The sequence below is a fragment of the Pelobates fuscus genome, chromosome 6 (assembly GCF_036172605.1).
Source record: "Pelobates fuscus isolate aPelFus1 chromosome 6, aPelFus1.pri, whole genome shotgun sequence".
Lineage (NCBI taxonomy): Eukaryota > Metazoa > Chordata > Amphibia > Anura > Pelobatidae > Pelobates > Pelobates fuscus.
Genome location: NC_086322.1, coordinates 109,476,154 through 109,503,064, shown reverse-complemented (window position 1 = coordinate 109,503,064; position 26,911 = coordinate 109,476,154). Strand labels below are relative to the sequence as shown.

General features: G+C 44.5%; 1 protein-coding gene across 1 annotated transcript in view; it reads right to left on the bottom strand.

Moving 5' to 3' along the window:
- The window catches only part of AGA (aspartylglucosaminidase), a 28,483-nt gene extending 1,751 nt beyond the window's left edge, over positions 1-26,732 (bottom strand). The window contains exons 1-8 of the mRNA XM_063458154.1: positions 26,592-26,732; positions 25,246-25,399; positions 25,001-25,113; positions 22,839-22,951; positions 19,562-19,679; positions 19,339-19,414; positions 9,873-9,980; positions 705-838 (exon numbers count right to left, since the gene is read on the bottom strand). Coding sequence (XP_063314224.1) covers positions 705-838; positions 9,873-9,980; positions 19,339-19,414; positions 19,562-19,679; positions 22,839-22,951; positions 25,001-25,113; positions 25,246-25,399; positions 26,592-26,721 — 946 coding nt within the window. The 5' untranslated portion in view covers positions 26,722-26,732. The remainder of the gene's footprint in view (positions 1-704; positions 839-9,872; positions 9,981-19,338; positions 19,415-19,561; positions 19,680-22,838; positions 22,952-25,000; positions 25,114-25,245; positions 25,400-26,591) is intronic.
- Between the last annotated feature and the right edge of the window lie 179 nt (positions 26,733-26,911).

Below are 26,911 nucleotides of genomic sequence, written 5' to 3'. Positions count from 1 at the left end.
AACTTACTCTAAAAGTGTGTAATCTCCTGCTCTGTAAACTGAACTTTCATGCACACAGGAGGCTCCTGCAGGGTCTAGCAAGCTATTAACAGAGCAGGAGACAATAAATTCGAACTTAAACAGAATTAGCAATAAAGGAAGTGTAACCATACAATGACACTGCATGGAGACACTGAACTTTCCCCATAGAGATGCACTGAATCAATACAGCTCTTTGAGGAGATGCAGATTGGCACAGCACAGCTTTTACTGCGCATGCGCAATAGCCTCCCAATACGTTCATATAGGAAAACATTGGCTTGGTTGAGATCATCAATCTGATGTCAGCTAAGAAGGAGGATTGGGGGTGGGGCCAGAAGCGAGGAGCCAGATGCAGCGCTGGAGAAAGGTGTGTAAATCACATGTATAACCCGAGGTAAGGGTGGCCAATCACCTAAACGGTGATGTTATAAGTACAGTGTCAGGAATACACATTTGTGTTGCTGACCTTATAGTGCCCTTTTAAGTTGGGTCTAGCTGGAAAATCCTAGAAACTGCTGTATATTAAATGGACACACTACAGATCATGCTAATGATTTTGGAGCAAAGGCAAAAAGTCTTACATTTACAGGATATTATATGACTTAAATTACGTTACAGTGCTGCACAAACCCAGAAATGTTTTATTTCAAATTAGAAAACGCTAATCCTGGCATTCAGCATACCATAGCTTCCGGTTATGTTGGTGCAGATGATAGCTCCAAAAAAATCTTTGGCATACTTCTGTATTCTAATAATAGCTTTTTGGCATGCTGCACTGGGATCTATTCCTGTTCTCATGTATTCCACAGCTTGGTAGCTACAAAAAAAGAATATATTTGATAATTAAAATATTTTTCAAAATAAATTAACTGGAAAAAAAAAAAAGGACATGGAATTACATCACCCCTCTTGTGTTAATTCAAAGAAGTGATTAAAGAGTTACTACAACTTTATTTTAAAATATGGGCCACTTGTACCTTGTCCACACTTGTCTTAGCCTGTTTGAGTGTCCATTTCTCCTCGCCATAGTTAAAGGACCACTCTAGGCACCCAGACCACTTCAGCTTAATGAGGTGGTCTGGGTGCCAGGTCCTTCTAGGGTTAACCCATTTTTTCATAAACATAGCAGTTTCAGAGAAACTGCTATGTTTATGAATGGGTTAAGCCTTCCCCCTATGTCCTCAAGTGGCTGTCTCATTGACAGCCGCTAGAGGCGCTTGCGTGCTTCTCACTGTGATTTTCACAGTGAGAGCACGCCAGCGTCCATAGGAAAGCATTATGAATGCTTTCCTATGTGACCGGCTGAATGCGCGCGCAGCTCTTGCCGTGCGTGCGCATTCAGCCGACGGGGAGGAGAAGAGGAGGAGATCTCTCCGCCCAGCGCTGGAAAAAGGTAAGATTTAACCCCTTTCCCCTTTCCAGAGCCGGGCGGGAGGGGGTCCCTGAGGGTGGGGGCACCCTCAGGGCACTCTAGTGCCAGGAAAACGAGTATGCTTTCCTGGCACTAGAGTGGTCCTTTAATTTGCATTTCCCCCCCCGTTCCCACTAGCGTGTCCGTTTCCTCTCCCTTTAGCCCTTTTGCGTGTCACCTTACCTTCCCTTTAGCCCCTTCTACGATTGGCAAGTCACTTCCTCTGACCAGCCCTGTTTAGTTCCTTTCTACCCCGTTAGCCCCACGTCTGTGTCCCTATTCTCCCCTTAGTCCCATTTCTGTGTTTTTACACCTTAACCCCTTTTTTGTGTCCCTTTTTCCTCCCCCCTTAGATCCTTTTGTGTGTCCCTCTCTCCCCTCCCTTCTTAGCCCCATTTGTGTCCCTTTCTCCCCTCTCTCTTAAGCCTGTTTTGTGTCCCTCTCTTCCATCCCTCCTTAGCCCCTTGTGTCCCTCCCCCCTTCATATAAATTGCACATATCGGCATGGGCGTCCGCAGGGGGGGGGGCACTTGCCCCCCCCCCTGGATTTTTCAGCTTGTTCTGCTATTTTTCGTGAGATTTAAAATGAACTGCAATACCGGCGCTGTGTATGGAGAGAGACAGGGACAGGAAGCTGCATCTATCCCTGCTTCTCTCTGCTGAGTGAAACCGCAGGGGAGCAACACATGCAGCCAGAGACAGGCTACAGATCAGGTAAGTGAGGGATGGGGTGGGGTGGGAGTTAAAATAGTCTATAGATTAGGGGAGTGAGGGATGGGGGGGGGCAGCCTATAGATTAGGGGAGTAAGGCATGGGGGGGCAGCCTATATATTAGGGCAGTGAGGGATGGGGGGGGGGGGCAGCCTATAGATTAGGGGAGTAAGGCATGGGGGGGCAGCCTATATATTAGGGATGTGAGGGATGGGGGGGCAGCCTATATATTAGGGGAGTGAGGGATGGGGGGGGGCAGCCTATATATTAGGGGAGTAAGGCATGGGGGGGAAGCCTATATATTAGGGCAGTGAGGGATGGGGGGGCAGCCTATATATTAGGGGAGTGAGGGATGGGGGGGGGCAGCCTATATATTAGGGGAGTAAGGCATGGGGGGGAAGCCTATATATTAGGGGAGTAAGGCATGGGGGGCAGCCTATATATTAGGGCAGTGAGGGATGGGAGGGCAGCAGCCTATATATTAGGGGAGTGAGGGATGGGGGGGGGGGCAGCCTATATATTAGGGGAGTGAGGGATGGGGGGGGGGCAGCCTATATATTAGGGGAGTGAGGGATGGGGGGCAGCCTATATATTAGGGGAGTAAGGCATGGGGGGGCAGCCTATATATTAGGGGAGTGAGGGATGGGGGGGCAGCCTATAGATTAGGGGAGTAAGGCATGGGGGGCAGCCTATATATTAGGGGACTTCGGAATGGGGGTGGCAGCCTACATATTTGGGGAGTAAGGCATGGGGGGGCAGCCTATATATTAGGGGAGTAAGGCATGGGGGGGCAGCCTATATATTAGGGCAGTGAGGGATGGGGGGGCAGCCTATATATTAGGGGAGTGAGGGATGGGGGGGCAGCCTATATATTAGGGAAGTAAGGCATGGGGGGGAAGCCTATATATTAGGGGAGTAAGGCATGGGGGGCAGCCTATATATTAGGGCAGTGAGGGATGGGAGGGCAGCCTATATATTAGGGGAGTGAGGGATGGGGGGGCAGCCTATATATTAGGGGAGTCAGGGATGGTGGGGCAGCCTATATATTAGGGGAGTGAGGCATGGGGGGGCAGCCTATATATTAATGGAGTAAGGCATGGGTGGGCAGCCTATATATTAGAGGGGTTAGGCATGTGGGGGCATCCTATATATTAGAGGTGTAAGGCATGGGGGGGGGGCAGCCTATATATTAGGGGAGTAAGGCATGGGGTCAGCCTATATATTAGGGGAGTAAGGCATGGGGGGGCAGCCTATATATTAGGGGAGTAAGGCATGGGGGGCAGCCTATATATTAGGGGAGTAAGTCATGGGGGCAGCCTATATATTAGGGGAGTAAGGGATGGGGGGCAGCCTATATATTAGGGGAGTAAGGCATGGGGGGAAGCCTATATATTAGGTGAGTGAGGGATGGGGGGGCAGCCTATTTATTAGGGGAGTGAGGGATGGGGGGGCAGCCTATATATTAGGGGAGTGAGGGATGGGGGGGCAGCCTATATATTAGGGGAGTGAGGGATGGGGGGGCAGCCTATATATTAGGGGAGTGAGGGATGGGGGGGCAGCCTATATATTAGGGGAGTGAGGGATGGGGGGGCAGCCTATATATTAGGGGAGTGAGGGATGGGGGGGGCAGCCTATATATTAGGGGAGTGAGGGATGGGGGGGGCAGCCTATATATTAGGGGAGTAAGGCATGGGGGGCAGCCTATATATTAGGGGAGTAAGGCATGGGGGGCAGCCTATATATTAGGGAAGTAAGGCATGGGGGGGCAGCCTATATATTAAGGGAGTAAGGCATGTGGGGGCAGCCTATATATTAGAGGTGTAAGGCATGGGGGGGGGGGCAGCCTATATATTAGGGGAGTAAGGCATGGGGTCAGCCTATATATTAGGGGAGTAAGGCATGGGGGGGGGCAGCCTATATATTAGGGGAGTAAGGCATGGGGGCAGCCTATATATTAGGGGAGTAAGGCATGGGGGGCAGCCTATATATTAGGGGAGTGAGGGATGGGGGGGCGGCAGCCTATATATTAGGGGAGTGAGGAATGGGGGTGGCAGCCTATATATTTGGGGAGTAAGGCATGGGGGGGGGCAGCCTACATATTAGGGGAGTAAGGCATGGGGGGGGCAGCCTACATATTAGGGGAGTAAGGCATGGGGGGGGCAGCCTATATATTAGGGCAGTGAGGGATGGGGGGGGCAGCCTATATATTAGGGGAGTGAGGGATGGGGGGGCAGCCTATATATTAGGGGAGTAAGGCATGGGGGGAAGCCTATATATTAGGGCAGTGAGGGATGGGAGGGCAGCCTATATATTAGGGGAGTGAGGGATGGGAGGGCAGCCTATATATTAGGGGAGTGAGGGATGGGGGGGGAGCAGCCTATATATTAGGGGAGTGAGGGATGGGGGGGGGGGAGCAGCCTATATATTAGGGTAGTGAGGGATGGGGGGGGCAGCCGCCTCTATATATTAGGGGAGTGAGGGATGGGGGGGCAGCCTATATATTAGGGGAGTGAGGGATGGGGGGGCAGCCTATATATTAGGGGAGTGAGGGATGGGGGGGGCAGCCTATATATTAGGGGAGTGAGGGATGGGGGGGCAGCCTATATATTAGGGGAGTAAGGCATGGGGGGAAGCCTATATATTAGGGGAGTAAGGCATGGGGGGAAGCCTATATATTAGGGGAGTAAGGCATGGGGGGCAGCCTATATATTAGGGCAGTGAAGGATGGGAGGGCAGCCTATATATTAGGGGAGTGAGGGATGGGGGGGGGGAGCAGCCTATATATTAGGGGAATGAGGGATGGGGGGGCAGCCTATATATTAGGGGAGTGAGGGATGGGGGGGCAGCCTATATATTAGGGGAGTGAGGGATGGGGGGGGCAGCCTATATATTAGGGGAGTGAGGGATGGGGGGGCAGCCTATATATTAGGGGAGTGAGGGATGGGGGGGCAGCCTATATATTAGGGGAGTGAGGGATGGGGGGGCAGCCTATATATTAGGGGAGTAAGGCATGGGGGGCAGCCTATATATTAGGGGAGTAAGGCATGGGGGGCAGCCTATATATTAGGGCAGTGAGGGATGGGAGGGCAGCCTATATATTAGGGGAGTGAGGGATGGGGGGGGGGGAGCAGCCTATATATTAGGGTAGTGAGGGATGGGGGGGCAGCCTATATATTAGGGGAGTGAGGGATGGGGGGGCAGCCTATATATTAGGGGAGTGAGGGATGGGGGGGCAGCCTATATATTAGGGGAGTGAGGGATGGGGGGGCAGCCTATATATTAGGGGAGTGAGGGATGGGGGGGCAGCCTATATATTAGGGGAGTGAGGGATGGGGGGGCAGCCTATATATTAGGGGAGTGAGGGATGGGGGGGCAGCCTATATATTAGGGGAGTGAGGGATGGGGGGGCAGCCTATATATTAGGGGAGTGAGGGATGGGGGGGCAGCCTATATATTAGGGGAGTAAGGCATGGGGGGCAGCCTATATATTAGGGGAGTAAGGCATGGGGGGCAGCCTATATATTAGGGAAGTAAGGCATGGGGGGGGCAGCCTATATATTAAGGGAGTAAGGCATGGGTGGGCAGCCTATATATTAAGGGAGTAAGGCATGGGTGGGCAGCCTATATATTAGAGGGGTTAGGCATGTGGGGGCATCCTATATATTAGAGGTGTAAGGCATGGGGGGGGGGGGCAGCCTATATATTAGGGGAGTAAGGCATGGGGTCAGCCTATATATTAGGGGAGTAAGGCATGGGGGGGGGGCAGCCTATATATTAGGGGAGTAAGGCATGGGGGCAGCCTATATATTAGGGGAGTAAGGCATGGGGGGAAGCCTATATATTAGGGGAGTAAGGCATGGGGGGCAGCCTATATATTAGGGGAGTGAGGGATGGGGGGGCGGCAGCCTATATATTAGGGGAGTGAGGAATGGCGGTGGCAGCCTACATATTTGGGGAGTAAGGCATGGGGGGGGGGGCAGCCTACATATTAGGGGAGTAAGGCATGGGGGGGGCAGCCTATATATTAGGGCAGCAGCCTATATATTAGGGGAGTGAGGGATGGGGGGGCAGCCTATATATTAGGGGAGTAAGGCATGGGGGGAAGCCTATATATTAGGGCAGTGAGGGATGGGAGGGCAGCCTATATATTAGGGGAGTGAGGGATGGGAGGGCAGCCTATATATTAGGGGAGTGAGGGATGGGGGGGGGGGGGAGCAGCCTATATATTAGGGGAGTGAGGGATGGGGGGGGGGGGGGGGAGCAGCCTATATATTAGGGTAGTGAGGGATGGGGGGGGCAGCTGCCTCTATATATTAGGGGAGTGAGGGATGGGGGGGCAGCCTAGGGGGGGCAGCCTATATATTAGGGGAGTGAGGGATGGGGGGGCAGCCTATATATTAGGGGAGTGAGGGATGGGGGGGCAGCCTATATATTAGGGGAGTGAGGGATGGGGGGGGCAGCCTATATATTAGGGGAGTGAGGGATGGGGGGGGCAGCCTATATATTAGGGGAGTGAGGGATGGGGGGGCAGCCTATATATTAGGGGAGTAAGGCATGGGGGAAGCCTATATATTAGGGGAGTAAGGCATGGGGGGAAGCCTATATATTAGGGGAGTAAGGCATGGGGGGCAGCCTATATATTAGGGCAGTGAGGGATGGGAGGGCAGCCTATATATTAGGGGAGTGAGGGATGGGGGGGGGGGGAGCAGCCTATATATTAGGGGAGTGAGGGATGGGGGGGCAGCCTATATATTAGGGGAGTGAGGGATGGGGGGGCAGCCTATATATTAGGGGAGTGAGGGATGGGGGGGGCAGCCTATATATTAGGGGAGTGAGGGATGGGGGGGCAGCCTATATATTAGGGGAGTGAGGGATGGGGGGGGCAGCCTATATATTAGGGGAGTGAGGGATGGGGGGGCAGCCTATATATTAGGGGAGTAAGGCATGGGGGGCAGCCTATATATTAGGGGAGTAAGGCATGGGGGGCAGCCTATATATTAGGGGAGTAAGGCATGGGGGGCAGCCTATATATTAGGGCAGTGAGGGATGGGAGGGCAGCCTATATATTAGGGGAGTGAGGGATGGGGGGGGGGAGCAGCCTATATATTAGGGGAGTGAGGGATGGGGGGGGGGAGCAGCCTATATATTAGGGTAGTGAGGGATGGGGGGGGCAGCCGCCTCTATATATTAGGGGAGTGAGGGATGGGGGGGCAGCCTATATATTCGGGGAGTGAGGGATGGGGGGGCAGCCTATATATTAGGGGAGTGAGGGATGGGGGGGCAGCCTATATATTAGGGGAGTGAGGGATGGGGGGGGGCAGCCTATATATTAGGGGAGTGAGGGATGGGGGGCAGCCTATATATTAGGGGAGTGAGGGATGGGGGGGCAGCCTATATATTAGGGGAGTAAGGCATGGGGGGAAGCCTATATATTAGGGGAGTAAGGCATGGGGGGCAGCCTATATATTAGGGGAGTAAGGCATGGGGGGGCAGCCTATATATTAAGGGAGTAAGGCATGGGTGGGCAGCCTATATATTAGAGGGGTTAGGCATGTGGGGGCATCCTATATATTAGAGGTGTAAGGCATGGGGGGGGCAGCCTATATATTAGGGGAGTAAGGCATGGGGGCAGCCTATATATTAGGGGAGTAAGGCATGGGGGGGCAGCCTATATATTAGGGGAGTAAGGCATGGGGGGCAGCCTATATATTAGGGGAGTAGGGCATGGGGGCAGCCTATATATTAGGGGAGTGAGGGATGGGGGGGCAGCCTATAGATTAGGGGAGTAAGGCATGGGGGGGCAGCCTATATATTAGGGGAGTAAGGAATGGGGGTGGCAGCCTACATATTTTGGGAGTAAGGCATGGGGGGCAGCCTATATATTAGGGCAGTGAGGGATGGGGGGGCAGCCTATATATTAGGGCAGTGAGGGAGGGGGGGCAGCCTATATATTAGGGCAGTGAGGGAGGGGGGGCAGCCTATATATTAGGGGAGTGAGGGATGGGAGGGCAGCCTATATATTAGGGGAGTAAGGCATGGGGGGAAGCCTATATATTAGGGGAGTAAGGCATGGGGGGCAGCCTATATATTAGGGAAGTAAGGCATGGGGGGGCAGCCTATATATTAAGGGAGTAAGGCATGGGTGGGCAGCCTATATATTAGGGGAGTAAGGCATGGGGGGGAAGCCTATATATTAGGGGAGTAAGGCATGGGGGGGCAGCCTATATATTAGGGGAGTAAGGCATGGGGGGGCAGCCTATATATTAGGGGAGTAAGGCATGGGGGGGAAGCCTATATATTAGGGGAGTAAGGCATGGGGGGGCAGCCTATATATTAGGGGAGTAAGGCATGGGGGGGAAGCCTATATATTAGGGGAGTAAGGCATGGGGGGGAAGCCTATATATTAGGGGAGTAAGGCATGGGGGGGCAGCCTATATATTAGGGGAGTAAGGCATGGGGGGGGCAGCCTATATATTAGGGGAGTGAGGGATGGGAGGGCAGCCTATATATTAGAGGGGTTAGGCATGTGGGGGCAATCTATATATTAGAGGTGTAAGGCATGGGGGAGCAGCCTATATATTAGGGGAGTAAGGCTTGGGGGGCAGCCTATTTATTAGGGGAGTAAGGCATGGGGGGGCAGCCTATATATTAGGGGAGTAAGGCATGGGGGGGGCAGCCTATATATTAGGGGAGTAAGGCATGGGGGCAGCCTATAGATTAGGGGAGTGAGGCATGGGGGGCAGCCTATATATTAGGGGAGTAAGGCATGGGGGGGCAGCCTATATATTAGGGGAGTAAGGCATGGGGGGGGGGCAGCCTATATATTAGGGGAGTAAGGCATGGGGGCAGCCTATAGATTAGGGGAGTGAGGCATGGGGGGGGCAGCCTAAAGATTAGGCAAGTGAGGCATGGGGGGGCAGCCTATAGATTAGGCAAGTGGGGCATGCTGGAACTCTGGACCTTCTCATCTCCCCAGGTAAAAAAAAATATCAGTGTTCACTTTTATTTACTGAGTGTCAGGAAGCACAGAGTGCCGCTGGGTAGGGGTGTTGCTGATTGGCTAGAGCGGTCAGCTGGCACTCTAAGCCAATCAGTAGCTCCCCATTCATAAAAAAGTTAAAAATAATTATGAACCGGGAACTAGCGATTGGCTTAGAGCGTCAACTGTCAACTCTTGCCAATCAGCGGCACCCATGCCTGACGTCAATCTGCACTTCCTGACACTCCGTTTCAGATGCCGAATACCACTGAGGGACCTGGAGCTGGAGGAAGCCTATGGGGTCAAACCATTTGAGAGCGGTTTAACCCCTTAAAGAAAAGAGCACCCAGGGGCTTCCTGGCATCATAGCATTTTCATTTAGATGAAGTTGTTATGGTGACCAGAATGTGACCATAGTTGTGAACACGCTATTCACCCTGGCTTGATGTGATAATCACTATGCTCCTCCCCTTCATGACACTGTCAAAAAGGGGCCAAGCATAGATGTCATTACAATTATGCCCCCCCCCCCCCCCCGGAAAAATTCCTGCGGACGCCCATGCATATCGGTCAATCCCTCTTGTGAGTAAGGAAAAAAAAAAATCTGTGGTAAATGGGTTAGTAATAAACACACATTTTATCTTGTATTTGTTTTTTTATTAACACTTTATCAAACACATATGAATTAATGAATGTCGAAATGACACAATACAGGATTCATCTCAGTTTGATTAAACTGCATTGCCTTACCTTGGCAAAAAGCGCATCATAGTATCCCCGTCGCCAGTGGCTGCAGCTGCTCCTGCTGCACTATCAGCATATGCTCCAGCTCCAATAATTGGCGAATCTCCTACACGTCTAAAATAGCATGACATGTAAAAAAAAAGTGTTCCCCAATAAAATATTCAAGTTATTACTGTGAGTGAAAATAGGATACATGTATCAGTTTCATACTATATTGAATGGATTCAAGACTATATGCAGAAACGTGGACAGTGCTTTGGTTTAATTATAGTAAAATCCTTTTTGTCCCCCCACTTGTTTACATAATGCTTTAGTTAGGCTTTTAATGGAGACATTCCAGAAACTCGTATGCTAAAGTGATTCATGAGTGAGGAGTGTCCTTTTTCATTCTTCAAAAAAAAAAAAGCAGATATTTCATTATTTATATAGCGCCATCAGATTCCGTAGCGCTGTACAATAGGATATCAATAGAAATTGGTTATAAATTAACCTGGTTACACCCTCTCTTTTTTTTTTTTAAACGTGTGGTTTTGTTGAATTGTCTGAATATGCAACATCAATAAAATGTCCTCTTTAAAAAAAAAAAAACTTGATACTTGATCTCCCAACAAACATTGCAAGTGCAGATATTTTCTGGTAAATTAAAGTCCAAGCTAAATGTTTGGCCAAATTTTCCAATATACAAATAACCCATATCATATCCTACTATCACATTCACAGAATAGTCAACAAGCTCATGGAGTATTAATTCAATTCCAATAATTCTGAGATATAGAAGTCTATACTTTTACTAAATTGTCAATCTTGTTCCAGGGATTGTTGCACAACTCCCCTTTATCGTTTTACTAGATTTGCAAATGTTCCCACCATAAATTGAAGTGCAAGTCAGTAGATTTAGCTATTTACACCCAGGGCTACTTTAGTGTCTCACACTGGCAGATTTATTAACAGCTTCACAGACAGGTCACATCAGGTAAAAACTGCAAAGAAGCAGACACTGGTAATAATCCTACAAAAACCGTTGCATTGACAAATTTCTTTAGCCAAATTGAGAGCAGTACTTATTCCAGTAAGCGGAACAACCTAACTCTCCGGTAAAAAACAGACTGAAATATCTACATGACGGTACAACCTAGTACATGGATAGTTACTACACTTATAGAGATAGTCAGTCATTTATCAGGTTCTGGTCTCATTATTCATACTGATCCACTTTCAAATCTCTTGTTTTGTTTAAAAAAAAATAAAAAAAAATTGAGATGTCAGTGTGGGAGCTGAGCTGCTGACATGACTCCATAACACAGTCAATCACTGTCCACTTATTATCTGGATGGTATTTCAAAGCAAACTTCACAGAACGAAGGGGTCTTTTATTCATTCAAGTTTTATTGAAGTACTATACTATGACCTTTTTGTCCTCATATGAGAATTACTCTCCTCCAAACTATAATGTTATACTAGTGGTGCTCTGTATTGCATGGAAAGGATTTACACATTTTTAAATACATATATTGGTCCGATATTAAGGGATTGGGTAGTTTCCCTGTTTTCAGTGGCTGTCTGCACTATATTGCATCTTGATCTCCACTCACCACCTCATTTGTGTTTGCACTAAGGGAAATCGAGGCAGATAAGAGGACAGTGATTGGCTGTGGGGCGGAGTCATGTTATGAGCTCAGCTCACACTGATATCTCACTGGCTGAGCTGTGTACGTACAATGAAGTTGAGGACAATCAGGAAGACATTTTGTGAAAAGCGGAGTCAGTGCAAAGAGGGTGTGGTTATGCTGCAGAAAGCTACAAAACTGGCCACAAGATCACTGGAAAATTTGGGTTAAAATAACCAAACTGGCGGAGCCTGACAGCACACGAGAGCGGTCGCCATTCTCCCGAGCTCCAACAAACTAGAGCAAAAACCCGCAAAAATCAAAGACACCGAACCCCATCTGACCACACAAGTACCGGAAAACAACAGGGTACGACCCGCTGAACAGGTCGATGCCGTTCTTCCAACCCGCGGCAAGGAAAACTCGCAGCCGCGGCACCAAGGCCTACCGCGCGGGAGACCTCCAGCTCGAGGCGGACTGGGCTTCCCGCATGTGGAGCGACCTTGGCCTACCAGACCCGAGCACACACGCACCAGCGGAGATGGGTCGGAAGACACAGAAACAACCCACAAACACACCCCAGTCCCACCGTGACATCGGCATGATGCTTCGAACGCCAGGGCCAAACACGGCCCAGAATCACCCGGTGGATGGAGGGGAGTCCTCCCGCGAACACACCCCAGCAAGAACCGGGGAACCTACCCCACCCAGGGCAGAAGACACAGCCCCTGCAACCAAGGGGGACATACAGGACATGCTAACAAACCTGCAAAGGAACCTCCGGCAAATGTGGGAAGCTGACCTGGCAGTGCTGAAAACAGAGGTACACACACTAACTGCTCGCACAGACACGAATGAGACAGATATACTTACCCTCAAACAAGGCCTCAAAGCAATAAACGACCAGATGCATCAAATACAAGCCCAACAAGTCAACCTCACTAACCAAGTCAGCATAATAGACGACAGGGGCAGGAGGAAAAATATCAAACTCAGAGGAGTCTCAGAAACAGTACCCTTAGAGGAACTACCACACTTCATTAGAAGGCTGGTGTCTTCCCTCATCCCAACACGACAGGCTAAACACTTTGCCTTTGATGGGGTATACCGGATAACTAAATCCCCACAAGCACCCACCGCAGCACCACGGGACATCATCCTCCGTTGTCACTCGCTAACAGACAAAATGGGCCTACTAGCCGCCCTTAAAGGGAACACCCCGTACCAATTTGAAACCAGCACCATATCAGTCTTTCAGGACTTGAGCAGATCTACATTGTTATGGAGAAAGGGAATGCAGCCCATCACGAAACCCCTACAGATAGCAGGACTCACATACCGATGGTCAACGCCCAGAACGCTCCTGGTCACAAAAGATGGGAACACATATAAGGCGTCAGATCCATCAGACAGCACTGCCTTACTGACAGCACTAGGACTCACTCCACAAGGACTACCCGCTCCAAAGACATCCAGTACTCGCCCACGCAGCACAGAAAACTCCCCTAACCGCACGGGCGGAGAAGAAGAAAGAGGCCACACGACCTGAACCCACAGACTGCTCATGTTGTTTATGCTAATGTTTTACCTATGTTCACCTATGTTTTAAAGTTCACTTACACACCACTACAACCACACACTTTATGTCGGGCTCACACCACGTAGAAACAGCTCTGTGACTCAACTACACAACTCCCTCCCCCCCCCCCCAGTGCCCCAGGGTCAAGGGACACAACCATCCGTGGAGCGATACACCCCACACCGGGAACCAGACATACAGGGGACACATAAACAACGCACATATTCATAACAGACGAACCCCGAGAACAAAATAGACAACCACGCTCCGAAACACAACCCACTCCCATATAGACGAAGGCCTGTTCGCTAGGCAGAAATACATTTTGACTCAACTATACACGCGGGGGTCATGGTGGACCCAACTGGCACAAAAGATAAGGGTACGTTAGACCCCCACTTCAATAGGCTCTCTGAGACTCAGAGTCCAGGGACACCAGACTTAACAAGGGGACTATACACCCACCAGCATACGAGGTGACCCAACACATAGAATGCCGGGTAGCGGGACAACTACCCTGAAAGCCTCAAGGCCAATACATTCACCGCACCCCCACAACGTTCATAACGGTGATGACTCACCATCTCACAATTTCTCGCCCAGCAACGCCCAGTACTCTCGTAGGTACCTCGTTATAACCCATCAGACCACTATACAAAAATGTGCATTTACTGTTATAACCGAACTACTGTATGGACTTGTTTGATATGCCAACTTAGCAGTATATAATCGATGCATAAACAGAACTGTCTGTACCACTGATGATGCACGGAAAAATAAAGAATTTAAAAAAAAAAAAAAAAAAAAAAAAAATAACCAAACTATAGCAAACCTGGAGAATTGTTCTACTATTGCTGCCCTTAATTTTGCAATTATGTTTTTGACCCCTTAAAGGGAATCTCCGGTGCCAGGAAAACAATCCGTTTTCCTGGCACTGGAGGGTCCCTCTCCCTCGCCCCCCCCCCATGCCCAGTTACTGAAGGGGTAAAAACCCCTTCAGTGACTTACCTTAGGCACAAAAAATAAATCAAAAAAATCAATGATAATTACCAAAAGTTTTCACAAGCCTAATAGGGCAGTAACCGTTTGGGGGTTACTTTTTGTGTCCTGTTTCTGCCCTATTAGGCTTGTGAAAACTTTTGGTAATTATCATTGATTTTTTTGATTTATTTTTTGTGCCTAATTTTGTCACTTTAATTATAATTGTTTGTTTTTGCCTGTATCTGATATTGGCTTATTAACCCCTTAAGGACTAGACTGTTTTTGCGATGTTGTACATTTGCAACCAAGCCTCTTTTTACACTTTTGTGGTGTTTGTGTTTAGCTGTAATTTTCCGCTCTCTCATTTACTGTTCCTATACAAATTATATATTGTTTTTTTCAGGACAAAAAAAAGGCTTTCTTTACATACCATTATTTATATAATCTCATGTAATTTAATTTTAAAAAACAAACAAATATGATGAAAAATAAAAAAAAAACATGTTTTTTTGACTTTTACTTGAAAAATCTTTTACTCATCTACAAAAGCGAATAAAAAAAAACTGCTAAATAGATTAAAAATATTGTCCTGAGTTTTAAAATACCCAGTGTTTACATGCTTTTTTTTTGCAAGTTATAGGGTTATAGGTACAAGTAGGATATTGCGATTTCAAAACATATATTCTTTCAAATTTATCAATAGTGACATTGTAACACTATTATCTGCCAAAAGTCTCTGAATAACACCCCACATGTACATATTTTTTTTTAAAGTAGACAAACCAGGGTATTCAATATAGGGTATGTCCAGTCTTTTTTAGTAGCCACCTAGTCGCAAACACTGGCCAAAGTTAGCGTTCATATTTGTTTTCTGTGTGAAAAAACAAAAAAACTAAATTGAACGCTAATTTTGGCCAGTGTTTGTGACTAAGTGGCTACTAAAAAAGACTGGACATACCCCATTTGCAATACCTTTTGTTGTCTTCTTTTGCAAATGGTATGCCATCATGGGGGTAATTCTCATTCCTGGGCTACCATACGCTCTCAAAGGCAACATAACCAACCTGGCCATTTTCAATGTAAAAATATTTGACCCATATATTTGACCCTGTAACTTTAAAAAACGCTATAAAATCTGTACATGGGGGGTACTGTTATACTCGGGAGACTTTCTTGAACACAAATATTAGTGTTTCAAAACAGGAAAACATATCACAACAATTATATCATCAGTAAAAGTGCTGTTTGTGTGTGAAAAATGCGAAACAAAGTCACTTTCACTGACAATATCATCGCTGTGATAGGTTTTGCTGTTTTGAATCACTAATATTTGTGTTCAGTGAAGTCTCCCGAGTAAAACGGTACCCCCCATGTACAGGTTTTAGGGTGTCATAGAAAATTACAGGGTAAAATACAGTGCTAGCAAATTAAATTCTCTGGAATTTCGGCCTGGGTTGGCAGGCAGGTCCCTCAAATTGCAATTAATAAAATTACTTGATTATGTAAAAATATTACATAAGTATGCACGTAGAATTTAAATATATATGCATATTTATATATTTGAAGTCTACGTGTATATTTATATAATTATTTATGTAATTTTGTATATGGACATATGTATATTTCGTATTATATTTATTTATATATACATAGATATATATATACACAATTTCATTCTAAGTGTATTTTGATATAAATATATATATTTTAATATCAAAATACAGTTAGAATAAAATTTCATATAGATATGTAATTTTTTTTAAATTTTTATTATTTGGAATTTTTTAAATTTAATTTAATTTACTTATTATTTGTATTTTATAATAATATATATATATATATACACACAATATATAGTTAGTTATTATATATATTATATATATACGTGTGTAATTTAATTATAAGTGTATTTTTATATTAATATATGTACATAATATAAAAATACACTTAGCATGACATTATATATATGATATATAGACGTATATTATATAGGTATAATATATGTCTTATATCATATATATACACATATATAATAATTTTTTTTTTTTAATTAACTTTAACTTTAATTTTTTCTTGATTTTACACTAGCAGGGAGACTGCCTGTCAACACAGACAGTCCCCCTGCAGGCAGACACATGGACACCTATTGTGACCATGTGGTCGTCCTGTTGAGCGATCACATGGCCACAGGGGTCCTAATCCGCCATGGGGAGACTGTCTGGGCTGCAGGCAGTCTCCCCACAACGGGAGCACCGCCGATCGCCGCCGGGGGAACGACGGCGATCAGGTAAGTACATCTGACCGTTAGGACGGTTCAGGACCGTCACCGGTCGGCAACGCAAAAATGCCGATGACGGACCTGAACCGTCCTCGGTCGTTAAGGGGTTAAACCAGGTTAAGTGACTATTGTGGCTTTTTTTGGTGTGCATTCTCTTTCTTGTTAGACAGATACACACACTAACATAAAACCAAACACCCTGACACACAGATGCACATACACAAATGTATGCGCACACTGATAGATTATATACACACACACACACACACACACACAGACACACGCACAGACACACGCACAGACACACGCACAGACACACGCACACTCTGATACCCCCCCCCCCACACACACACACACACCGTCAAAAACACCCAAACACACATAACCTAAATGGTAGTGAATTAGGGATAACCACACACACGAGAAGGATTTGGGAATTGTTATAGACAACAAATTAGGCAGCAATATGCAATGCCAATCTGCAGTTGCTACAGCCAGTAAAGTTGTGTCATGTATAAATAGGGGCATAAATTCTCGAGATGAAAATATAATTTTGCCTCTTTAGAAATCACTGGTAAGACCACACCTTGAATATGCTCTGCAATTTTGGGCACCTGTTCTAAAGAAGGATATCATGGCACTAGAAAAAGTGCAGAGACGAGCTACAAAATTGATAAAAGGAATGGAGCATTTTAGTTACGAAGAAAGGTTAAAAAATTTTAAATTTCTTTAGTTTTTAACGGCACCTCAGAGGGGATATGATAACATTATACATATATATTTGGGGCCAGTACAAATCATTATCTGGAAATCTATTCATAAACAGGGCTATACATAGATCACAATCACACATTTAGGCTGGAAGAAAGGATAATTCATCTAAGACAAAGAAAAGTTTTTTTTCTACAGTAAGAGCAATAAGGATATGGAATTCTCTGAAGAGGTGGTTTTATCAGAGTCCATACCGATGTTTAAACAGCAATTGGATAAATACTTGCAAAAACAACATACAGGGATATAATTTCTAATTAGTGGGGTAATAACTGTCTAATCCAAGGATACATCTGACTGCTATTTTGGGGTCAAAAAGGAATTTTTTCCTCGTTTGTTACAAAATTGGAAGCGCTCCAGATTGGGTTTTTTGCCTTCTTTTGGATCAACAGCAAAAACATATTTGAGAAAGGCTGAACTTGATGGACGCAAGTCTCTTTTCAGCTATGTAACTATGTAAGATGCATCCACACACATGCAAACACTCACACAAGTGATTTTTTTTTTTATATCTCCAGCCACACTCCTGTAAGCTTACCTTTTGTGCCAGGAGGGTGGCTTGGAGTCCTGCTGCTGGTGGGAGTGAGGGGTCTGGAGCTCTTTATGCTCCTCTCAGTCCCGAGCTATCTCCCATGACACTGGGAGGAAGTGACAGGCTGTCACTCCCTCCCAGCCGGCCGACATTACAGGGGCCCCTGTTGAGGAGTAATGTTTGCCAGGTGCTGTAGCACAGTTTATGAACTGCTGGTGTAGCCATTTGAGTGAATGGAAGTTCTTCTAATGTATACATGCTGCATTTGGGCATGGGTTAATTTAGATAACTCAGGTACACTAAAAATGATCCAAATAAATCTTCCTTGTCTCAACTAACTCTAAGTCCACAATCAGTTAAAGGAGCACTATAGGGTCAGGAACACAAACGTATTCTTGACCCTATAGTGTTAAAACCACCATTTAGCCTCCCTAAATATAGTAAAATCTTACTTGTATTCAACTCTGAAGCTGCTGCCTCTGCTTGTGAACTGCCTCTGTCTGCCGACATCATCAGAAGTTGTGGTCTGAGCCAATCACAATGCTTATACATAGGATTGGCTGAGACTGTCAAGGAGGCAGATCTGGGGCAGAGCCAGCACAAGTCAAACACAGCCCTGACCAATCAGCATCTCCTCGTAGAGATTAATTAAATCAATGCTTCTCTATGGGGAAGCTCCATGTCTGCACGCAGAGGGTGGAAACACTGAATGGCAGTACTGCTGCACACTGTGCAGCACCACCCCAGAAAGCACCTTCAGCAGCACTGAGGGGTGGCCAGTGGAGTCAATAGGCTGTAATGTAAACATTGCATTTTGTCTGAAAAGACAGTGTTTATAGCAAAATGCCTGAAGGGAATGTTTTTACTCACCAGAACACATACAATAAGCTGTAGTTGTTCTGGTGACTATAGTGTCCCTATAACAGCAAAGCAAAAATAAAACGACACCACAAACATTAATACCAGTACGGGTGGTATTTTGACTTCAGTTATTCTCCAAGAGCATTCGAGGTAACATCTGCAACAGTAATGTGCTCAGTGAGGGGTCATGTCATTGACGCTCAAGTGACCCTTGTGTTTGATACAGAACAGGAGCATGTTTGCACCATAACCACTACAGCAAATTGGAATGATTATGTTTTTTTGAGAGACCCTTTAATGAAAGCCATACACTACAAACAGAAGGAAAAAGAAGGCACATCCCTTTAATGAAGGCCTTGGTAAGGAACAGGAACCACATTTTAGTATGGGTTACTAAAATGTCCATTACAAATGCTGGTGGAATGACGCACTAGTATCATAAATGTTAAAGGAATATTCCAAACACCAGAACACTACAGGGAGTGTCCTGGCTTCTCCCCTTTCCATTTTAGTTTTCAAACCATTTTATTCAGATGCTGAATTCCTCTGCATCCTGTACCAAATCCAGGAGCTCATACATAGGAGTTTCTTTTAGCTCTCCTTAACCAAGCCCTGATTGTCTGAGAGTGTCAGCTGATCACTTTCAACCAATGACTCAAGCCCTGCACTGCCACACTTAGCCCACATAGATGAGGCATAGGGATGAAGGGATAGATCTAAGTAATCCTGGAACACAACAACTACAGCACACTGTGGTATGGGTGCTTGAAATGTGTTCCTTTAATGCATGTTGGCTGGAAAAAAAAGTCATCTCCTATCAAAACCTGTAAAAGTGACATTAGGAATAACGTAAAATAACTAACCCAGGTATTTTGTGAGTTGCGCCATTTGTAGATGTTCCTGCAGCAAGATTTCCAGCTTTATCAATTGCAATCATCCCTATCAACACATTAAAAAAACAAAATCATTGGCATTATTTGATTCAGCTTTTAACTCATTTAAACACTGAACAAACCTTTGTGAGAGACAAGTTAGCAAAGTGTGTATTGTCTATGTAAGTTCAATAAAACTGAGAAACCTTCTTACCGATTGTATCATGGTGATGCACGTCGACATCCTTCTGAATAACAGCCTGTTTTCCAACTTGTAATCCTCTCACTGGCTTATATGGTCCACAAGATTGCAAAGGGTCTGGAATTACATTCTGCAAAGTAAAATTATGATTAATGCATACTGTGGGTAAGATGACATTTAAATACATATTTGATGTGTTTCTGGGCATTTTATAATCAAACCAACTTATGGTTTCAGGAGTAAAACTAACAAAACAAATCGTGAAAACCCTGCAATAACATCCTTCACCACTATTGTTCCTCACAGAATCAGATCAATCTTAAAAGTAAAATACATAAATCATGAAACAATAAAGCCAAAATTTTGTAATGTGAACACAAATATGTTGAAGAATTACAAATGAAATCTAATGAAAATGCCATCAAGAACACGGCACATTTAATATATCAACAGATGATTATTCCAAGAAAATATAGAAAATGCAATCTCTGCATTTAACCCCTTAAGGACACATGACATGTGTGACATGTCATGATTCCCTTTTATTCCAGAAGTTTGGTCCTTAAGGGGTTAAAAGCAACACTCTAGGCACAATAACTTAATCTAAATCAAGTTGTCATGGTGCTAGGAGGCCTCCAGACGCAGTCTTACCTCAAGGGGTTAAATCTCAACCTTTTTCCAAGTCAGTTTTATAAAGGGGAGTCTCAGCCAAACAACAGCGCCCCTGCCGGCAGCACTCTTCACGAAACTGAAATTTCAGAAGCCAGGTGCCACCGGGGGAGGGGGGGGAGGGGGGGGGGGGGGAATTGAGATTAGTGATAGAGGGTTTGGGGTTTAAATCCCCTGAGATAAGAGTGCGCCCGGGTCCTGATGGCACCATACCAAATTAATTTAGATTAAGTTGTTATGGTGCCTAAATTGTGCCTTTAAAAGAGTTGTTTGTCCATGTATTTATAAATTAAGGATAGCATGCAACAGAGGTCACATACAAATATTGCTGATGAACATTCAACAGGTACTCTAAGCACCAGAATAACTACATCTCTGTAGTTATGGTTTCAGGAGTTTCCAGGTGCTATTCCACAGCAAGGAGTCAAACCATTATTTAACTGTTAGTTACAGTTTATTTTATTGCTGGGACTTAAACGTATACTCTAAGCATCAAAATAACTTTTGTTTAATTAACCACTTTTAGTGTATAGAATATAGTTCAGGCTCCTTCAGTGTCACTGCTCAATTCTCTGCCACCTGGGAGTTAAATCACCATTTCTGTTTATGCAGACTTGGCCACACATCTTCTGGCTGTGACTGACAGCCTGCATGAAAATAATATTTCATTTTTAATCAGCACAGCATGTTCACTTTATAAGTTTTTATCTCCTGCTTTGTTAATTTTATTTTTAAAATTCTTTATTTTGGCCGTGCATAGATAACGATCTTGCACTGCCACAACAGCAAGTGCAAGGGTAGAGAAACACTCCGCATAACAGTGGCATTAGATATATCTGCACATATTTTTTTTAATGAAGAGGCAAGAGGTAGCTGTGATAAGCCAAAATAGAAGCGTCAACATTAAAATTTTGCTCAGGTTGTCAAGCGGTTTTCGCCTGTATAACAGGTGGGTGCCTGTTTGATAAGAGATTGGGATGGTGTGGTCACATGAGCAAGCACTGCTTTCTTAATTTAACATTATTCACACACAGGATGCTTCTCTAGCAGGAAATGTGCAAGCCATATCCTTGAGAGGTGTGATTAGAGCCAATTTAACTTCTAAATTGTAGCGAACGGAGCAGTGAGACTGCAGAGTTATGAGCTACATACCAAACCCATTCCACTAAGATAACGTTGTTTTGGTGCTTATGGTGTCCCTTTAATGCAGTGTCTCTTTATATAGTTTAGGTGGGATGATCATATCATTAACCATTGCAATCGTATACCTTATAACTATGTTTATCTCGTCTGTTGCATTACCTGCAGGAGAAATGGTTTCCAGATTGGAAAGACCGTGAAAGTAGATAAACACAGGACAACAGAGGAGACCTCTTACCTCTGCCCAGAAATGCTGGTCAGTGGTGGTCAGGTACTCTGCCCCAACTCAAGAATACTGTGATTAAAAGCCTTCTTTCTCATCTGATGCTTGGGACAATGTTTTACCTCTACTCTCTGCCAACACAGGTGCCTGTATAAATGTATGTTTGTGTAGGTATGTGTGTGTAGTGTGCTGCCAGTTGGATATATATATGACTGATATGGTATATTTAAATATGCGTGAGAGTGACAAATGGCACCCGTCATGCCCAAAACTGGTTTTGCTCTTTTTAAAGAGCATCATAATTTTGCTAGTAAATGTAAAGATCGGGAGAAGAACCTATTTAAAAATATTTTTTTTCTCACACCTGTCAATCAATTCTTTGGAATAGACACTTTGCCAAGCAATTGATTGAAAAGGAGAGCAGTAGAAGCGAATGTGCTTAAGTTGCTATGGTAGCTCCCTTGCTGGTTTTGCTAGCCCTGGCTACAGAGTATAGGAATGGAATGGCTGACATCACTTTGTTCAAACACAAGCATTCTGGCTTCTAAGCCAAGACATCGGCATCATGGGAGAGTAATGCTCTGCTTGACCCAACTGGATGGAGCATGGAAGATTCTGACTTGTGGGTGTTACAAAAGTGTGAGGGAGATATTTTAGGTTGGAGACAACCCCTACTTTTCTTTGCGTTAAGAAACATACATAATAAACTAAATATATCCAGGATATCCAGGCTTTGCAAATTATCCGATGAGATCTGTACAAATCATGAAGCTGTTCAGCCAATCATGATGCATCTATTATTTGCAGTAGGTGCAAAGGCTATCCCCCAAACTACAGGCCACTGTGGGTTTAATAAAATTTACGTTTAAGTTTAGCACTTGGCAGCAATTAATTTTATTAATAAGGTCAATAAATCTGTTGCCTTAACTGAAAGCTTCTTACTGTGAACGGAACTCCTGCACTACGAATGCAGTGACTTGTAGCCACAATTTAAATCCAATGTTTGAGGTTACTGGCAAGAGCAAGTCACAGATGTATTTAAGAAGTTTGTGTAAAGTAAAGCACTGCCTTCATTTAGAGAGTGTGTGAAAATGCTGTCAGTACATTATACATCAACAGACTTCACACTTTTTATTGAGTCTATAATGGAAAATTACAACTCAAACAAATGCTGGATATTTCTTTATGAGAGGCGTAAAATGATTCCAATTTAACAAGAATAAAATTATATCTAAAAAGGTTTTGACGGTCACATACCTTTCGAAAGTTTGGTTGGCAATACTGGTCAAGCCACTTAGAATAAATAGAAATAGATTTACTGGTTGTTAAATCTTCACTTGGAAAACCCATGCTTTGCGCAAACAAGGATGCTAAAATGAAATGTATAGTTATGAAATTTATAAAATGTCGTTACTTTTGAATACTGCATTCTACATCTGGTTCTATTTACTTAAAACCCCAAAACCAGAATCCAAGTGATTTAAAAGGGAAATTCACTTCTCTGGAAATTACAAAGAGATTATAATAGAAAATTACCTACAACTTGTATGAACTATGTTATATGTATTGCTTTGTTGTCTTTGGGAAAGCATTGGCTTGGCTGAGATCATCAGAGATTGAGGAGGGGAGTGGAGCCAGTCACCTAAACAGTCAAATGCATACTGACAGATACACAAACACAAACTAACTGGCAGATACACACATTCTCTCACACTCATAAATTATTACGAATTTTTTTTTATTTAAGTCCACCCAAACTCCCTATCTTTGGAAGAGTGGGACTTGTTGATTGGGGATATGAAACCTCCCAAGGATAAGGGAGTGCTAGTGGAGAGAAAGTGGGGTCGCAAGGAAGAATAGAATTCAATGAATAAGCTAGATGACCAGGGGGCAATAAATGGTGGAGATTCTTAAAGGATTGGGTTCATATAGGCGGACAGTGTGAACTTCAAATGAAGGAAAAGATAAGGTTGAAAGGTACATTGAGGGGTAGAGAATGATGCCTACACCAATTCCTTTATAGTGGTTGAGTCTGGGAGTGTGGGATAGTTGTAGCCCGCCAAAGCCTAAAGAAGCAGTAGTTGCACTAACAGAGTGACAGAGGGGGGACAGCCAGTCTCAGTGAGTGCTAGTAAAGTGAGAGATTTTGAAATGAAGAGGTTGTGTATAGCTGTAGATTTTAGATTGCGGTAGACAGAGTGGTGTTCCAAGGTGCACAAGGAACATTGGAAGTAGAGGATAAATGACAGGGTACCAGGATGAGGTTCATATGGTTACTGGAATGCTTAGTGTGAGCAGAAGTTAAAGGCCCTACGTATTTATCTAAAGCAGGGTAGCTTTTACCTCAGGCTGTGGGAGAGAGATATATTATGGTCAGATAGGCCTGCAATTAAGCTAAGGATTAAAGCGATGCATCTATGCACATGTTAGGTGAGGGTTAGTCAACCAAAAACAAACATTTGGGTAGGTATCAATGAGAAGGGCAGAATTCAGAGAAAAAAAGTCAATAGAGGTATACATAGAGGTAAATGAAAAAAAAATAAGTAAACAAGCCAATAATATGATGGCGCAAATGCCATCCCATCCCATTTGCACCATCCTATTTATAATCGTTTTTTCTTTTAAGCCAATAATATGGACTTGGACTGGTAAAACTTAACTGTAGCATACAAGATAAAACATAATGATGAGAAAATATGCTACATAAATAGGTTACCCAGGCTATAGCTGATACTTTGCAAAAAATAAATTAAAAGGTGTGTAAAATATATTGAAATTATGATATTGAGGATAAAGTAATATGATTTGTTGATTGATGTTAATAGTAGAAGCAGCCTTTGCTCTAAAGAAAGGATGGAGTCTTAGGATGACTTTATCCAAATGGAAGACAAGGTATGGTTCCCAATCAGTGCTTGTAGCTCTCTCAGTCTCTTAATTGGGGTAATTGCTACTAAAAACAGGGTTTTCCATGGCAGGATATTAACACTGAATGAGATAAAAGGCTGAAATAGGGGTTCACATAGAGCTGAGTTCATAGAGCTGAGTTCACCAAGTTCAAATCCCACAGCAGGACAAACTCTCTAATTGCCGTATTTAGATTACAAATGGCTCTAAGAAATCTCAAAACTGAAGGCTGCAACGCCAAATCCAGAATGGTGAAGAAACTTATTGAAAATGTCAATAACGTCATGGAAACCGAACGTAGATCCTTGGAGAAGCATAATTAAAGAAAATTTAAAATTTTTAGTATGGAAGCTGTGAGGGGGATCAATTGTTTCTTCCAGATACCAAGACATTTTTATTTTCCAGATTATGGAAGCGATGGGGTCTGGAGTGTCCCTTTATGAAGGTTGGCTTCATCCACCCTGTACCTGTAGATCCACCAGAATTCATTTTAACTTTTACACTGATTTACATACCTGACTCTCCAACTAAAAATGTATGTTTAGTGTATTCCATCACAGCTCTCGCCACACCTATAGCATTTTTTATCCGTCTAAGATTAGCAACTGCTCCAGCTTCCATTGTGTCACTAAAAAAATATACAAAAGTATTTGTTGTATCATAAGAATTTTTTAAATAAAATATTTTTATTAAAAAGGTTTATACATCACATTATTATGTACGGATTGTATACCAAGCTGATTTTTAAAAATGTACTTACCCATTCATAATCATGGCATCTAATGTGGTTTCACCCTTTTCGTCAGGGCTTCCACCATAACCTACACTGCCATCACACTGATCGATTTCACATTGCGTGCATCCTTTCTCTACAGCATCCAGAGCAGATCCACCAAGTTCCAACACCTTCCATGCTGAAAACATATTGACTTACATATTACATATTGACTTACTTAGCTCAATGAAGTGGTCTGGGTTCCAGGACCCCCAGGTTTTAACCCTGCAGCTGTAAACATAGTTTCAGAGAAACTGCTATGTTTACATTGCAGGGTTAATCCACCCTCTAGTGTCTGTCTTCCTGACAGCCGCTAGAGGCGCTTCCGCGACACTCAATGCGAAAATCGCATTGAGCACGCAGAACGTCCATAGGAATGCATTGAGTAATGCTTCCCTATGGGCCGTTTGAATGCGCGCGGATCTGGCCGCGCATGGGAATTTGGCTCCACTCAGGAGCTGCTGTCGGAGGGGGAGGAGAGGTCACCAGCGCCGAGGGAGCCTGGCGCTGAATTAAGGTAAGTGGCTGAAGGGGTTTTAACCCCTTTAGCCCAGCGGGAGGGGGGCCCTAAGGGTGGGGGTACCCAAGGACTATATAGTGCCAGGATAACAAGTTTGTTCTACTGGCACTATAGTGGTCCTTTAAAGCAAACGTTAACACTACCTGAAGAATACAATTAAATATGAGTAAGCTGCAACGTATTAGAAGATTGATGGGTCACACAATATTTGGTCTACTGAACAATGTGAAAATGTGTTGCTGCAAATGGAAAAAAGTCTGTTGACTGTAAGGTCTCTTTAATTTTGTCAAAGTTCTGGGGGGGGGGGGGGGGGGAGGAGTTTTTGGTATTTTGTAATAAATCATCAATATAATGCTTAACAATTGGTGTTAATGTTTACCCTACAGTTTGCCTTTAAATTGTTTTCCACAAAAAATGCCACTACAACTAAAAGATATAAACCGATTAGTAATGCATTTTAGCTTGTTTCAGGCTGTCTTTAACACATCCTAAAATGTACTTTTTTTTGTAACTGACAATAACCAATGTCTTGTTGGGCAGTTACTTTTTGACAAGGAAATGCTCTTCCTCCTTTATCACATATGCCAATCACCAATCAAGAACTAGTTCTCCCTGCACATTCCCTCCATGGAAACTTTACTAGTTTGCGTGAAGAGCGGCTATGGACCCTTGGCATTCAATGGTCACACCCAGACTGCTGTCCATCAGGATTAAGATACTCAGCTATTGACACTTGGGATGAAACCTGCTATGAGCAGAGCAAAGCGCGCTGCCGCTACTGGAAGCAAAGAATTGTGTATTAGTTCTTCACCTGCTTCTGCCGCCCTTGTGAATGGCCATGTGTTGATGACAAGCGGCCGCACCGTGGGCTCGGGTCTCACAATGCCGATTACAGCCGCTATGACCCACAGCAGACACTGCTTGCAGTTTGCAGCTTGCATGGCAATGAAAAAAAAACCCGGAAACAGAGGCGCGTGCGCAGAATGAGACTAAGCGTCTGGGCGGACCGCGTCACGTGCTGTGTCAGATAGCACATACATAATTAGCTACAATGTATCTCTCTGCTCCGGGTCTTACAGGCTCAGGTGTTCTAATGCTGGTCTTCATGGCTGTTTATCTAAATGGCTTTTT